The sequence below is a fragment of the Dipodomys merriami genome, unplaced genomic scaffold (assembly GCF_024711535.1).
Source record: "Dipodomys merriami isolate MVZ:Mamm:240054 unplaced genomic scaffold, mDipMer1.0.p SCAF_392, whole genome shotgun sequence".
Classification (NCBI taxonomy): Eukaryota; Metazoa; Chordata; class Mammalia; order Rodentia; family Heteromyidae; genus Dipodomys; species Dipodomys merriami.
The window spans coordinates 890229-902553 of NW_027205515.1; the positions used below are offsets into that span (position 1 = coordinate 890229).

General features: G+C 46.4%; 1 protein-coding gene across 1 annotated transcript; it reads right to left on the reverse strand.

Annotated features, from left to right (window-relative positions):
- Positions 1 to 4364: 4364 nt before the first annotated feature.
- Positions 4365 to 11520, reverse strand: LOC138805439 (ETS translocation variant 3-like protein). Its single transcript, XM_069990253.1, has 5 exons — positions 11460 to 11520; positions 10913 to 11150; positions 10483 to 10672; positions 9971 to 10098; positions 4365 to 4837 (listed from the first exon to the last, which is right to left on the reverse strand). Exons 1-5 carry the CDS (start codon positions 11518 to 11520, stop codon positions 4396 to 4398), a joined length of 1059 nt encoding a protein of 352 aa, XP_069846354.1. The 3' UTR covers positions 4365 to 4395.
- Between the last annotated feature and the right edge of the window lie 805 nt (positions 11521 to 12325).

Consider the following 12325-nt stretch of genomic DNA (forward strand, 5'->3'; position numbering starts at 1 on the left):
AATGTGAGCCACTGGTGCTTGGCTACATCACATGTTGCATCACTTGATTGTGTAAGAGGCCGTGTATTGTGACTGACCTTTGCCATCTAGTTTCAAACAAGTACATTCAATATTGATCACAGAGAGACAGACTATCCTAATACAGAACATGTTTTAACATTAAGTGTATATATGAAACATGCAGATGCTTATGTTTTCCTCTCCTCTATGTCAGGGTTGTCATTAGAGAATGAAAGGGGGATCGTGGGGATTACTGCTGTCAACAACACAGGGCAGCAATTTTTTGCTTTGGTTTTAAATCTCCAAGACTTCTTCCATTTGCTAATCAAGTATTCTATTGACCAAACACCTCCCATGTCACATGAGAGTGTGGCACTATCCAACTTTATGAAGATACCATATTGATGCTCATGAACAAAATTGATGTTCATGAGACAATGAGAGGCCAGCCCAAGACAGCAGCATATAATCAAGTGCCAAGATGCATATAGAAAAAAGTGCAATTGGGGCTGGGAATGTGGCTTAGTGCTTGAATAGCATGCATGAAGCCCCGGGGATCGATTCCTCAGTACCACATAAACAGAAAAAGCCAAAAGTGGCACTGTGGCTCAAGTGGTAGAATACAAGCCTTGAGTATAAAGAAGCTTAGAGATAGTGCTCAGGCCCTAAATTCAAGCCCCAAGACTGGTGGAAAAAAGAAAGAAAGTAGTGCTTAATCTTATTGTCTTGATAGGCAAAGATAGAAGGTTACAGTTCAAGACTAGCCTGAACATTAAAGTTGGAGAGACTCTATCTCAACCAGTGTCTGAGACAGCAGTATGTCCCTGTCATACCAGTGACAAAAGAAAGCACAAATAAGAGGATTGAAATCCAGCCAATTATAAAGCAGGAACTGGATATCTTGAAAAAGACAAACACAAAAAGGGACTGTCAAGTGAGTCCAATCTCTAGTACTGCCGAAAGAGCAAAAAGGAAAAAAAAGGAAAACACATTATTATTGTTATGATCATATTAAAAATCATAGGAGGGCTCAGAATGTGGCTTATTGGTAGAGTGCTTGCCTAGCATGCATGAAGCCCCTGGTTTGATTACTCAGTACCACACAAACAGAAAAAGCTGGAAGTGGCTCTGTGGCTCAAGTGGTAGAGTGCTAGCCTTGAGCACCGAGAGGCTCAGGGACAGTACCCAGGCCCTGAGTTCAAACCCTAGGACTGGCAAAAAAAAAATCATAGGAAATCTAGGTGCTAGTGGCCTATACCTGTAATCCTAGCTATTCAGAAGGCTGAGATCTAAGGATCATGGCTTAAAGCTAGCTTGAGCAGACAAATCTGAGAAAACTCCAAGTTACCAGCAAAAGCTGGAAGTGGAAGTGTGGCTCAAGTGGTAGAGTATTAGCCTTGATCAAAAAAGCTAAGGAAAAGCATGAGGTCTTGAGTTCAAGCCCCAGTACAGGCATGCGCCCCTCCCCCATGATAAGAATAACTTCTAAAATGTCCATTTCCCCATATAAGAAAGCTTATTTCTAAGGAATTTTAAATACCTCTTAAATGATCCAGGCAAGTGATTATGGTAAGATGGAAAAGAACATTAACTGATAATTAGGAAATTTATGTTCCAAATTTGGCTCTTCTATAGGTATGATTTGGAACAAGTCCCTTCTTCTCTCTGGGCTTGTAAAATTAGAGCGGTTGAGCTTGATGATCTCAAAAGGTTCCTTCTGGCTCCTAACAGTATAAGATTCATGCAGCCTGGAAGTCTGACTCCTTAAAATTGCTGAATCCTATTAGTGAATCTGCCTAGGGGCCAGGTATTGGTGAACTGATTTTTCTGTCTTGTCCAGATCTCCACAGCTCTTGGTAGAGTGTCTATGACATGCTATTCCCAAGTAAGGCTGGTGGTCACAGGGGGCCAGAGTAGGTGATATCTGGGGTTCACTACAGACTTGACTATACCACAAACTGACAACCTGAAATCTGTTGTCGCGTTAGATTGGTGGTACTGTAGTGACTTGTCCATGATTTGTCAAGGTGTTTGAAATAGGAGTGTTTTCAGAGTACTTTTAGGTCATCTCTTTTTCTTCTCTCAGAGGACTCCAAGGTTTTCTTACCTCCTCACCTCACACAGAACCCTCATTGGGCTCTACACACACAACCTAGTCCAGAGCTTTGGGCTTTAAATACTGACTCTGGCCACCAGAGGGTACTCTTGTAATACAGAGACCAATAGTTCTCTCCGGGAAGCTGGCACATTTTTGCCAGACAGAACATCTGGATTTGCTCAAGTCATTCTCTACTTAAGTGATTGTCAACTGTGGGCCATTTTCTCCTTTCCCTGGGGATATGTAACAATGTCTGGAGACATTTTGTGTTGTCACAATTGGTTGGGGGAGGGTGCTACTGGTGTAGGCCCCAGATGCTGCTAAATACCCAGGTTGCACAGAATAGCTTCTCACAGTGCTGAATTATGCATCCCTCCCCCCCACCAATGCCAAAAGTGACACAAGTAGAGGTTTTCTCTACTCGAATCTATTACCTAAATAAAGAAAGTACCATCTGGATGCAAGTCCTCTGGGCTATGCTTTGAGTGTGCTGGGTTCACCTATCCTAAAGGGAAATCTCAGAATAGAGACATCACAGTATTTCTCACTACCTAAAGTGTGTGTGTGTGTGTGTGTGTGTGTGTGTGTGTGTGTGTTGTGTGTGTGTGTGTGTCACAGCCATCATAAACCACTGAAGAGGATAAGGAAGGGTCAGGCCAAGGGCATGAGGGTCCTTATTGTGGAGACCCTGCTGGCTTTCTGAATAGGCCCCAAGCCTCATGCTAACTCTGTCCACTTCCTTGTGTTGGACGAACAATACATGTCTCCCCAAACTGAACAGGGTGATACAAAAGCCCTGGGGACTGGGCCTGAGTCTTGGAGGACAAGTAGAGAATAGTTTCTTCTATGAGTCTGAGTGGAAATGACTGGGAAAGAGAATCTGGGGACTTCTTTTTGGCATCTGAACTGAGGGAGGGAGAGTAAGATGAACTCTTAGAAATCCTTTCTCCTGGCCTAGGTTCGCTTCAAATCAAGAGGCTGGGTTCTTTACCCATCTTGACCCCAGCTACTCTGGGTCTTTTCCACATTCAATCAACTGGCAATGCATCTGCCACAAGGACTGAGAAGCTACAGAAAGCAAATGAGAAGGGATTGGAGGAATAGGGACAAAGAATGGGCAGAGAGACTCTCTGTGCCTTCCTAGTTCACGCTCCATTTAATAGAAAGGAGGAATGACAAGTACTAGCTGTGTAATTGGCAGCCTAGAGACAAGAGAGCAATGTGGTTCAGTGGCCTTGGTTTTGGCAGCATTCTTCTCCATCAGTGTGTCAGTAGTTGAGTAAAAGACCCTCTTTCTCATGTTTCTCTCCATGCTTCAAGTTTGCTTTGCTTGTCATTCTTATGATTGACAGGGGGACAGCGGAAAAGGGACCCGTGTCACAGGCTCTTTTCTCATTCTACCTCTTAGGATTTTCCAGAAGTCTTTCACAGGGATCTGAGGATCATTCTGTAAAGACCCAAGCTTTCCTATATCTCCTAGGAACTCTCCCCTTCCCCTGCTTCCTTCTGAGATGATGGTAGGAGGCAGCACATTGGCTGTCTTGCTTTCCAGTCCTAGTCTAACCCCAGGTCCTAACCAAACTCTCTCTCCCCATTCCTAGCCACACTCACCAGTGGTGTTTAGCTCTGCAGGGGATCATAATGCAGGAGGAGTGCAGAGTGTGGGGGGCAGAAGGTGGGGACAGAGGGTGGAGGGAGGCTGTCAACTAAGAGGCATTGCCAAGGGCAGTTTATTAGTGGTCAGCAGTGGAGTATTACAGAGAAGTGGAAACCAGCCCCTCTCTACCCACCTGCCTGGGTCTTGGGTTAATGGAGAGTGAAGGAAGTACCTTTCTGGGATGGGAGCTCCCAAGGGCTCAGTAATCCGGGATAGGAGAGGGACGGAAACCTTAGCCTGGATGGGGAGAAGAGCCCAGAGAAGAAAGGAATCACCTGAGACTCAGGAGCAAAGCTACCCCTAGTCCCTTCCTCCCCAGCAGACACCTTTGACTTTTTTCTTCTTGAAGGCAGTTAAGGGATGATTCAAATAATGGAAACCTTGATCTCATTTCTCTTGAAAAACGTTGAGATCAAGTAGGTCTCCTAAAGTTAATGAGATGTCTGAGAGACAGAGCCCCAACTCTGTTTCCCCACCCTTATATTCACTCCTGCAATGCTCCATCTTGGTCCAATCCCAGCCCTGCAAATCTTTCTTCAAGTTCAAATGGTGTCCAATCAGAGAAGGTGCAACACCACAAGGCAGGAGGGCAAGGGGAGAGAAGGAATTTGGGGCCTCGTCCCCATATTTTTCTCTTCAATTAAGGAGGATCCAAGGGCCACACCACTCTGAGGTTCTCCAGATTGGGGTTCTCAGGGCTTTCCTCCCCAATTCTCTGTCCATGGGTCTCTGAAGTGAAGCCCAGACTCCCTTTTGCCCCCACCATGAAGTCAGGCTTTACTTCTAACCCTTCAGGCCTAAGTGACAGGAGCCGAAGCCTCTCACCTGCACCCTGACCCAGCCCGGCCAGCAGGGAGAGTCCTGGGGGACAGCTTGGACCTGTGAGCAGGGTGCCTGGCTTAGGAGACCCTGGGAGCTGCTGCTCTGAGGCAAGAGGGGGGAAGAAGGTCCCTGGGAGGCGGGTCCAGTCAGGGGGCACAGCGGGTGGCAGAGCAGGAGTGAGAGAGGCAAAACTGGGCAGCTCACTTTGGAGGCTTCCAAAATGGCAGCAAGGGCCAAGCCAACACGAGGCGGGGGCAGAGCTAAATCCTAGAGAAAGAAAAAGAGAAAAAGTCACAAGGGTGCACCATCTCTTGGAGACGCCCCCCAACTCCTCCCACTGTCCAGTTCTTTCTACCTCTTTTTTATTTTTATTTTTTTTGTCGGTCATGGGGCTTGAACTCTGGGTCTGGGCGCCATCCCTCAGCTCTTCAGCTCAAGGTGAGTGCTCTACCACTTGAGCTACAGCGCCACTTTGGTTTTCTAGTGGTTTATTGGAGATAAGAGTCTTCCTGCCCGGGCTGGCTTTGAACCTCGATCCTCAGATCTCAGCCTCCTAAGTAGCTAGGATTACAGGCGTGAGCCACCGGCACCTGGCTGTCTTTCTACTTCATGCTTCAGATTCTGCCTCCCTGCCTTCTCTGCCCCTGACCCACTTTTCTTCAGATTCACTGCAAATGTTAAGTCTTTGGGGATTCTTCAGACACTTGCTAGCCTATGTCACCTCTGTCATCATTTTTTTTTTTTTTTGCCTTTTCTTAGGGCACTTTTTCAGCTGGAATCATGTAGTCCCTTGTGTGCTCCTTTCTCTAATGTCTGTGTCCTCATCTTGGTGGGGCACTGCATCTATTTTATTCTGTCCCAAATTAAGGTTAGCCTGGAACAGATGAAGAGCTCAATGAAAATATATTGAGATAATGAGTGAAAGATATTCTTTGCCAGGGCTAGGAAGGTGGCTCAGTGGTAGAGTGCTTGCCTTGCATGCATGAGGCCCTGGGTTCCATTCCTCAGCACCACATAAGCAGAAAAAAAAAAAAAAGCTGGAAGTGGTGCTATGGCTCAAGTGGTAGCGTGCTAGCCTTGAGCTGAAGAGCTCAAAGACAGCACCCAGGCCCAGAGTTCAGGTCCCATGACCGGACCCAACAAAACAAAACAAAACAAAAAGATATTCTTTGCCAAAACTCAATGAATCTATTCTTTACTCTCCTCACCTTCCAGCCAGAGGCTCAGGTTGTGTGGTCTTGGATTTGTTGTTTAAATTTGTAAGTCTTAAGCTGGATGTCCATGGTTTACACCTGTAATCCTAGCTACTCAAGGGGCTGAGATCTGAGGATCAGAATTCAAAATCCCAGCCTTTGCAGGAAAGTTTGTGAGACTCATATCTCCAATTACTCACCAAAAAGCTGGAAGTGGAACTCTGGCTCAAGTAGGAGAGGGCTAGCCTTGAACAAAAGAAGCTCAGACAGCACTCAGGCCCTGAGTTCAAACCCCAGACCCATCACCCAGATAACAGAAATATAAGTTTCAGTCTTCTTATCCATGAAGACCCCTCTCCTCGATAAAATCAAGCAGGAGGATCAGTAAGCAGAGGTCTGCAGCCAGGCACCAGTGGCTCATGCCTGTAATCCTAGCTACTCAGGAGGCTGAGATCTGAGGATTGTAGTTCAAAGCCAGCTTGGGCAGGAAAAGCTGTGAAACTCTTATCTCCAATTAACCACCAGAAACTCTTATCTCCAATAAACTACCAGAAAACTGGAAATGGTACTGTGGCTCAAGTGGTAGAGTGCCAGCCTTGAGCTGTAGAGCTGAGGAACAGCTCCCAGGCCTGGAGTTCAAGCCCCATGACCAACAAAACAAAACAAAAAAGAAAAAAAAAAGAAGGGGTCTTCAGAGTTCAGTACTCTGAGGTCCAGGGTCATGGGAGAAAAGCCTTAGTTTCCCTCTTTTGTCTGGTACTTGCCCATAGCTCTTCTTCTCCTAGCTTTCCCTCCTCCAATTCTTTCTAAATCTGACCTTTTCCTTCTCCCACTTGCCAGGTTCCTGTGATAGGGATACCAAGCCTGGGGTGTTTAAAGATGACTGCACAGAACTTCACATAATTTTCTACATTTCAACAAGCCCAACAGTGAACCATACTATTTAACTAAGAGCAAGAATTAATGCAATGTAGTTGAAGCTATAGTGAAAAACTGGAAAAACATAAGAACTAGTATATAATACATCCAGTGTCTTTGATAGGAAGGAGCCATATTTCTCTACTCAGGTCTATGAAGAGAGAAAATAATCACAAAGGTCTTCCATGAGAAAACACACAGGAACCTCTGCCAAAGTATTCTTTCTATGTGGGCCATTGTCCTTCGTGTAAGGTAAGGACTGTTGTTTCAAAGGAAGGTTTGGTCCCAGGGAGCTTCTGTGGTCAGGGCTGTATCTGCCACTCCAGCCAAGTACACAGATTAGGATGTTCAGCTTCCTGGCTCTGGCTCTTGAGGGCCCATACTCCTATGCCCAGCAGCAGCTTCCTCCCTGGGAACACATGCTTTAGGGGAGGGTGGAGGCAAGACTGGCAGTGTTTTGGAATCCCAACCCTAAAGCAGGATTTGTGCCTGCTATCAATTCTCTGGTGACTTAAACCTTTCGTGTTGTTCAGGAAAGTAAGAGGTCCAAAGGAGCCCCTCCAAGTTGGGGTCTCTTATTTATTTATTTATTTATTTATTTATTTAGGTCGGTTGTGGGGCTTGAACTCTAGGCCTGGGCGCTGTCCCTGAGCTCTTCAGCTCAAGGCTAACACTCTACCACTTGAGCCACAGCTCCACTTCTGGCCTTTTCTGTTTATAGGGTGCTGAGGAATCAAACCCAGGGTCTCATGCATGTGAAGCAAGCATGCTACCGCTGAGCCACCTTCCCAGCCCCAACTGGGGGCTCTTTTAAAAGATTTTTCACCTCATAGTTTCCCAAAGTGGGAAGCTTCATTCCCACGACATTCCCATAGCCAAGAAGGGTGAGTAGGATGGAGAAACAGAGAGGCTGTTCAGGTTCTGAGTAGCTCCAGGCTAACAGACAAACAGGCTAACAGGGAGTCTAGTCTGTTCCTGGCTGCCTCACACCCATGGCTCAGCTGTGCTCTTGGGCAACATAGAGTTTGGGCCCCCAGCTGCATAGGGTGTGGAGTAAATGCCAAGGGGTCTTTGTTCCATGAAATGTCCACAGCAGAGGATAGTTCTTGGGCCTCTGCAGAAGAGCCTTGGTTTGCCATGTGTTTCTGATCTTTTCCACAAAATCATCCGATTTTGTTGCTCCAAGAGCCAACTGGAGTCTCCATTTCCACCTTTTCTCCCACTCCATGACCATGTGTCATCACAGTGCTGCTTGCCGTTCCAGGATCAGTGAACCCTCTGTTTTCTCTCCTCCCCATGCTTTCTTGGCTCCCTCTGAGCTCAGCTGACAACTCTGTGCACTTTAGGTGTCAGCTCAAATGTCATTTTGACAAGGAAGTTTTCCTGGTTGCCCTTAGCACCCTCAGCTTCCCCTCTGTGTGGTAATGCAGTTATAATTGCATATCTAATAGTAACTGTCCTCACTCTGGTCTATGAGCCTTGTAAAGACAGTCTTGTTTGCATTGGTGTCCTCAGCCCCCAGCATAGATCCTAGCACATTAAACAGAACATCATTAAACAGGAAAAAAAGAAGAAAGAAATGAGTGAGTGACTGAAAGAACTTTGTCTTACCCATTTCTCTTCATATGAGCCTCCTTTACCCCATAGTCCAGGTCTTGTTTCGGATCTTATTGTCTCTTACCTATTCTTCATTTTATTTTTGTGCCAATACTAGGGATTGAACTCAGAGCTTTGTGTTCCCCCATGGCTTTTTCTGTTCAAAACCACTCTATCACTTGAGCTACAGCTCCACTTACTGCCTTTTGGTGGTTAATTGGACATAAGAGTCTTACAGATTTTCCTGCCCGGGCTGGCTTTGAACTATGATTCCCAGATTTTAGCCTTCTGAGTAGCCAGGATTAGAGGTGTGTGATACCAGAGCCCAGTTTTTGCGCGTGCATTTGCATGCATGTGTGTGTGTACACGCGCACACACACAAACACACAGCCTCCCACTGTCAGCCTCCTACCTCCAATTCCAACTCAGCACAACCATAGTGCTTGACTTATGATAGGGTTACATTTAAATAAGCTCATTGTAAGTTAAAAATACTGTAAATAAAAATGCATTTAATAGTTAGTTTACAGAATATCACAGTTTAGCAGCACAGTGCACTGCAGATTATCAGTGATTGTGTGTGTGTGTGTGTGTGTGTGTGTGTGTGGGTGTGGGTGTGTTACTGGGACTTGAACTCAGGGCTTCTTGCTCTTATTTAGCTTTTTTACTCAAGACTGGTACTCTACCATTTAGGTCACACCTCTACTTCTGGCCTTTTGCTGGTTAATTGGAGATTAGAATATCACAGACTTTTCTGTCCAGGCTGGCTTCAAACTGTGATCCTCAGATCTCAGCCTCCTGCGTAGCTAGGCTTACAGATGTAAGCCACCTGCCCCTGGCTAGTCTATTGGTGTTTACTCTTAAGATCATTTTCCTTTTATTACTGGCCCCAGGAAAGATAAAAATTCAGAAACCAAAGTATGATTTCCAGTGAAGATCTACTGCTTTTGCACCATTGTAAAAATTAAAAAGATATTCTAAATAAAACCATTGTAAGCCAAAGACCTTCTGGAATGTTTATGACATGAAGATAGGCGCATGTATCACCCTCCTAGGTCCCCTTGTCCATAGGATAAAATTTAACCACTTTATGGTAGAGAGTTAGCCTTGAGGTGAAGAGCTGAGGGACAGCCCCAGGCCCAGAGTTCAACACCTATGACAGGCAAAAATAAAAATAAAATAACCACTTTAGAATGGTTTCTGAAGTCTTCTGGGACAGGACACCTGTTTGCCTCTCAACCCTCCTGAACATATAACTCACTCTGATCACAGCCAGCTACTAGCTAGTCTTCAGGGATTGTCTCCAGATTTGCTACAGTGTTTCTTTTTGTTGTTGTTGTTGTTTTGTTTTACAACTGTTATTTCCCTCTGCCAGAGTCTTTCTTCACATTCTTCACCTCTTATAGAAGCTGCATTTTCTCTACTCTTCTCCTCCCAGTACCTGTGCTTACTAGATATCTACTCAACATCAGTTCGTGACATATTTCCTCTCTTTTTGAGAAAAGGCCATCTTTCATCTCTGAGCCCCTGCCCCTAGCAAATAGTTGGCACTCATTAAATGTTGGTTGAATTAAAATGAATGACACACATATTAACCCTTGTCTAATTTCTGTTTTGTCATGTGTTCAGCCAGGAAGGCCCCTCCTCTGTTTAGATTCCCTCTCGTCCCCAACCCCCCATCCCCACTTACGCTGACTGCTGCTACTGCTGCTCCCCTTCTTTTCCCCCAGGGCCTCTGGTAGCTCCCTGGGAATCCGCTGTCCAGCCAGCTGCTCCACCATGGCCTGATGGGTGAACAGCATGCTGTGCAGGAGCTGCGAAGTGAGGAGAAGGGTGGAGTAGATGGGCTTTCCCTGACACACCCAGTTGTTAAAACGATGAAATATTCTCATATCGGTTGTTAAACACCAGTGACTACCATGTCCTATCTGCCAGCTTGAATGCCCTGGACCCTCCCCTGGGGCTCCACCCACTTCTGTCTGATTTATAACTGGAAGATGATGCCTAGTAAAGAAGTCACCCTTTCTTACAGGTGGATACTGTATCCTGTGTACTATTAAATCCCTAGGCTCAGGGCCTAAGGTGCAAAAGACCATTAGAGGCCAGTGGTACTCAAGGTGAGAGCAGAGTTGGGGACCTGTGGGCAGAGGGGCAGATACTAGTGGAGCTCTGCGGTTAGGGACCACTTTCATGCCTACCTCACTCTGCACACCCATGGGTACCAGGGCTGGCCGACACAAGGCAGGTGCCCCCAGCAGCAAGTGGGAGGAAGGTGGTCCCCGAACTTCCCACAAAGGATAGTTGACCACAATCAGCTTGCTAAAGTTGAACTTGTAAGTGAACCTTTTGCCTTTGGTCTTATGCAGGATCCTCTTATTGTAGTAATACCTGGAAAATTGAGGTTGAGAAGAATAGAGACCCAATGGAGAAGGAACAGACTCAGAATCCTCATCCCCATGACAGAAGGCTGGCCTCAGCTGAGCCTGTAGAACATTAAGCATCTTCCCACACACGAGGACATTTCCCAAGCCTCGGAGGAGTGGGAATTAGACAGAAGTGCCAAAAACCACAGCCCTTTCTCTTCTGTGAACTCTGCTTTCTCTGGCCTCGTTGGCCACCTCCTCTCACCTGAGGGCCCGGCTCAGCTTGTCATAATTCATCTGTGGTTTGCATTTCCTGCGGCCCCAGAGGCGGGCCACCTCATCTGGATCCTTGATGACAAACTCCCCGTACTCTCCTTGCTGCCAGGCAATGACATGGCGAAACTCTTCCTTCTGCAGCAGCTCCAGGATGAAGTGCCACAGCTGGATCTGCCGGGAGCCCGGAGATGACTCCGCTTTGTAGGCCCAGTCGGGGAAGGCCAGACCTGGGGTAGGGAGGGTAGCGTGAGGACTACCCTGTGACTGGGAAAGCCCTACCCAAGGTAGCTTCAAGAGCATGGGGGAGGGCTGGGAAGGTGGCTCAGTGGTAGAGCGCTTGCCTTGCATGCCTGAGGCCCTGGGTTCGATTCCTCAGCACTATATAAGCAGAAAATGCCGGAAGTGGTGCTGTGGCTCAAGTAGTAGAGTGCTAGCCTTGAGCCGAAGAGCTGAGGGACAGTACCCAGGCCTAGAGTTCAGGCCCCATGACCCAAAAATAAGAACATGGGGGACAGCAAACCTGGCAGGAGGCTCACCTGAGATCCAGTAGTTGCCAGGGGTGGCTGGGATGCTCTCAGCTAAGCAGCTGCAGTGCATGTTCAGGCCAAGTGACAGAGGACCAGCAGGGCCTTGGTGGAATTGGTCACCACTTGAAAGCAAGGGAAAGAAGGAATGAATGGAGAAAGCCAACAAGGAACAGAGAATTGTTCAGTGAGAAAATGGATGCTTGGGCAGGAAGTTTCCCTATACCCAGAGTAGGGCTCAGCCTCTTTGGAGACCTCTTCACTGGCTTGGGTCTGAGCCACTTATATAGAGGGAGGGGATACAGAGTCCTCCATCCTGCCTGGCTGGGGGATTTAGACAGAGGGTTCCATCTCTCCTTAGGGCTTAGTGGGATTTGATGTTTCCACAAGAGGAGAGAGGCTGTTTCTAAAACTTGAGTAGAGAAGAGGTGACATATATACATAGTCATATTTTATTTTATTATTTTTTTAGAGTTAGACAGTTTTATTTTTTCTTTCTCTTTTAAGCTGAACAATTTTTTTTTTATTTTTATTTTTTTCATTTTTTTTGTGAACATACTGTACAGAGGGGTTACAATTACATGGGCAGGATAATGCGTACATTTCTTATCAAGCATTGCAGCCGCCTCCTTTGTTTACCCTTCACATCCCTTCCCAGCCTCTCCCCCAACCCAATCCTCCCCCCCCCCGCACCAATGTTGTAAAGCTCGTTTTCGACATGACAACTTGTACTTCTCATTGTTGCAACAGGTCCACCTGTATCCTTAAACGATACATAGTCATATTTTAGTATCTCGAACATTTTCACATTTGAGAACAGCAGGGATTTCTGTGTGTTATTTTCACCAATGAGTCCCAAGAGCCTGACATAGAGTAGT

Excerpts from the sequence above, each read along its gene's own strand:
- LOC138805439 (XM_069990253.1), bottom strand. The coding sequence starts at position 11,520 with ATGCACTGCAGCTGCTTAGCTGAGAGCATCCCAGCCACCCCTGGCAAC. Across the intron at positions 10,099-10,482 it reads CCATGGGTGTGCAGAGTGAG|CTCCTGCACAGCATGCTGTT; the intron begins GTAGGCATGAAA and ends CTCACTTCGCAG. Across the intron at positions 4,838-9,970 it reads AGTAGCAGCAGTCAGCGTAA|CTCTGCCCCCGCCTCGTGTT; the intron begins GTGGGGATGGGG and ends TCTAGGATTTAG.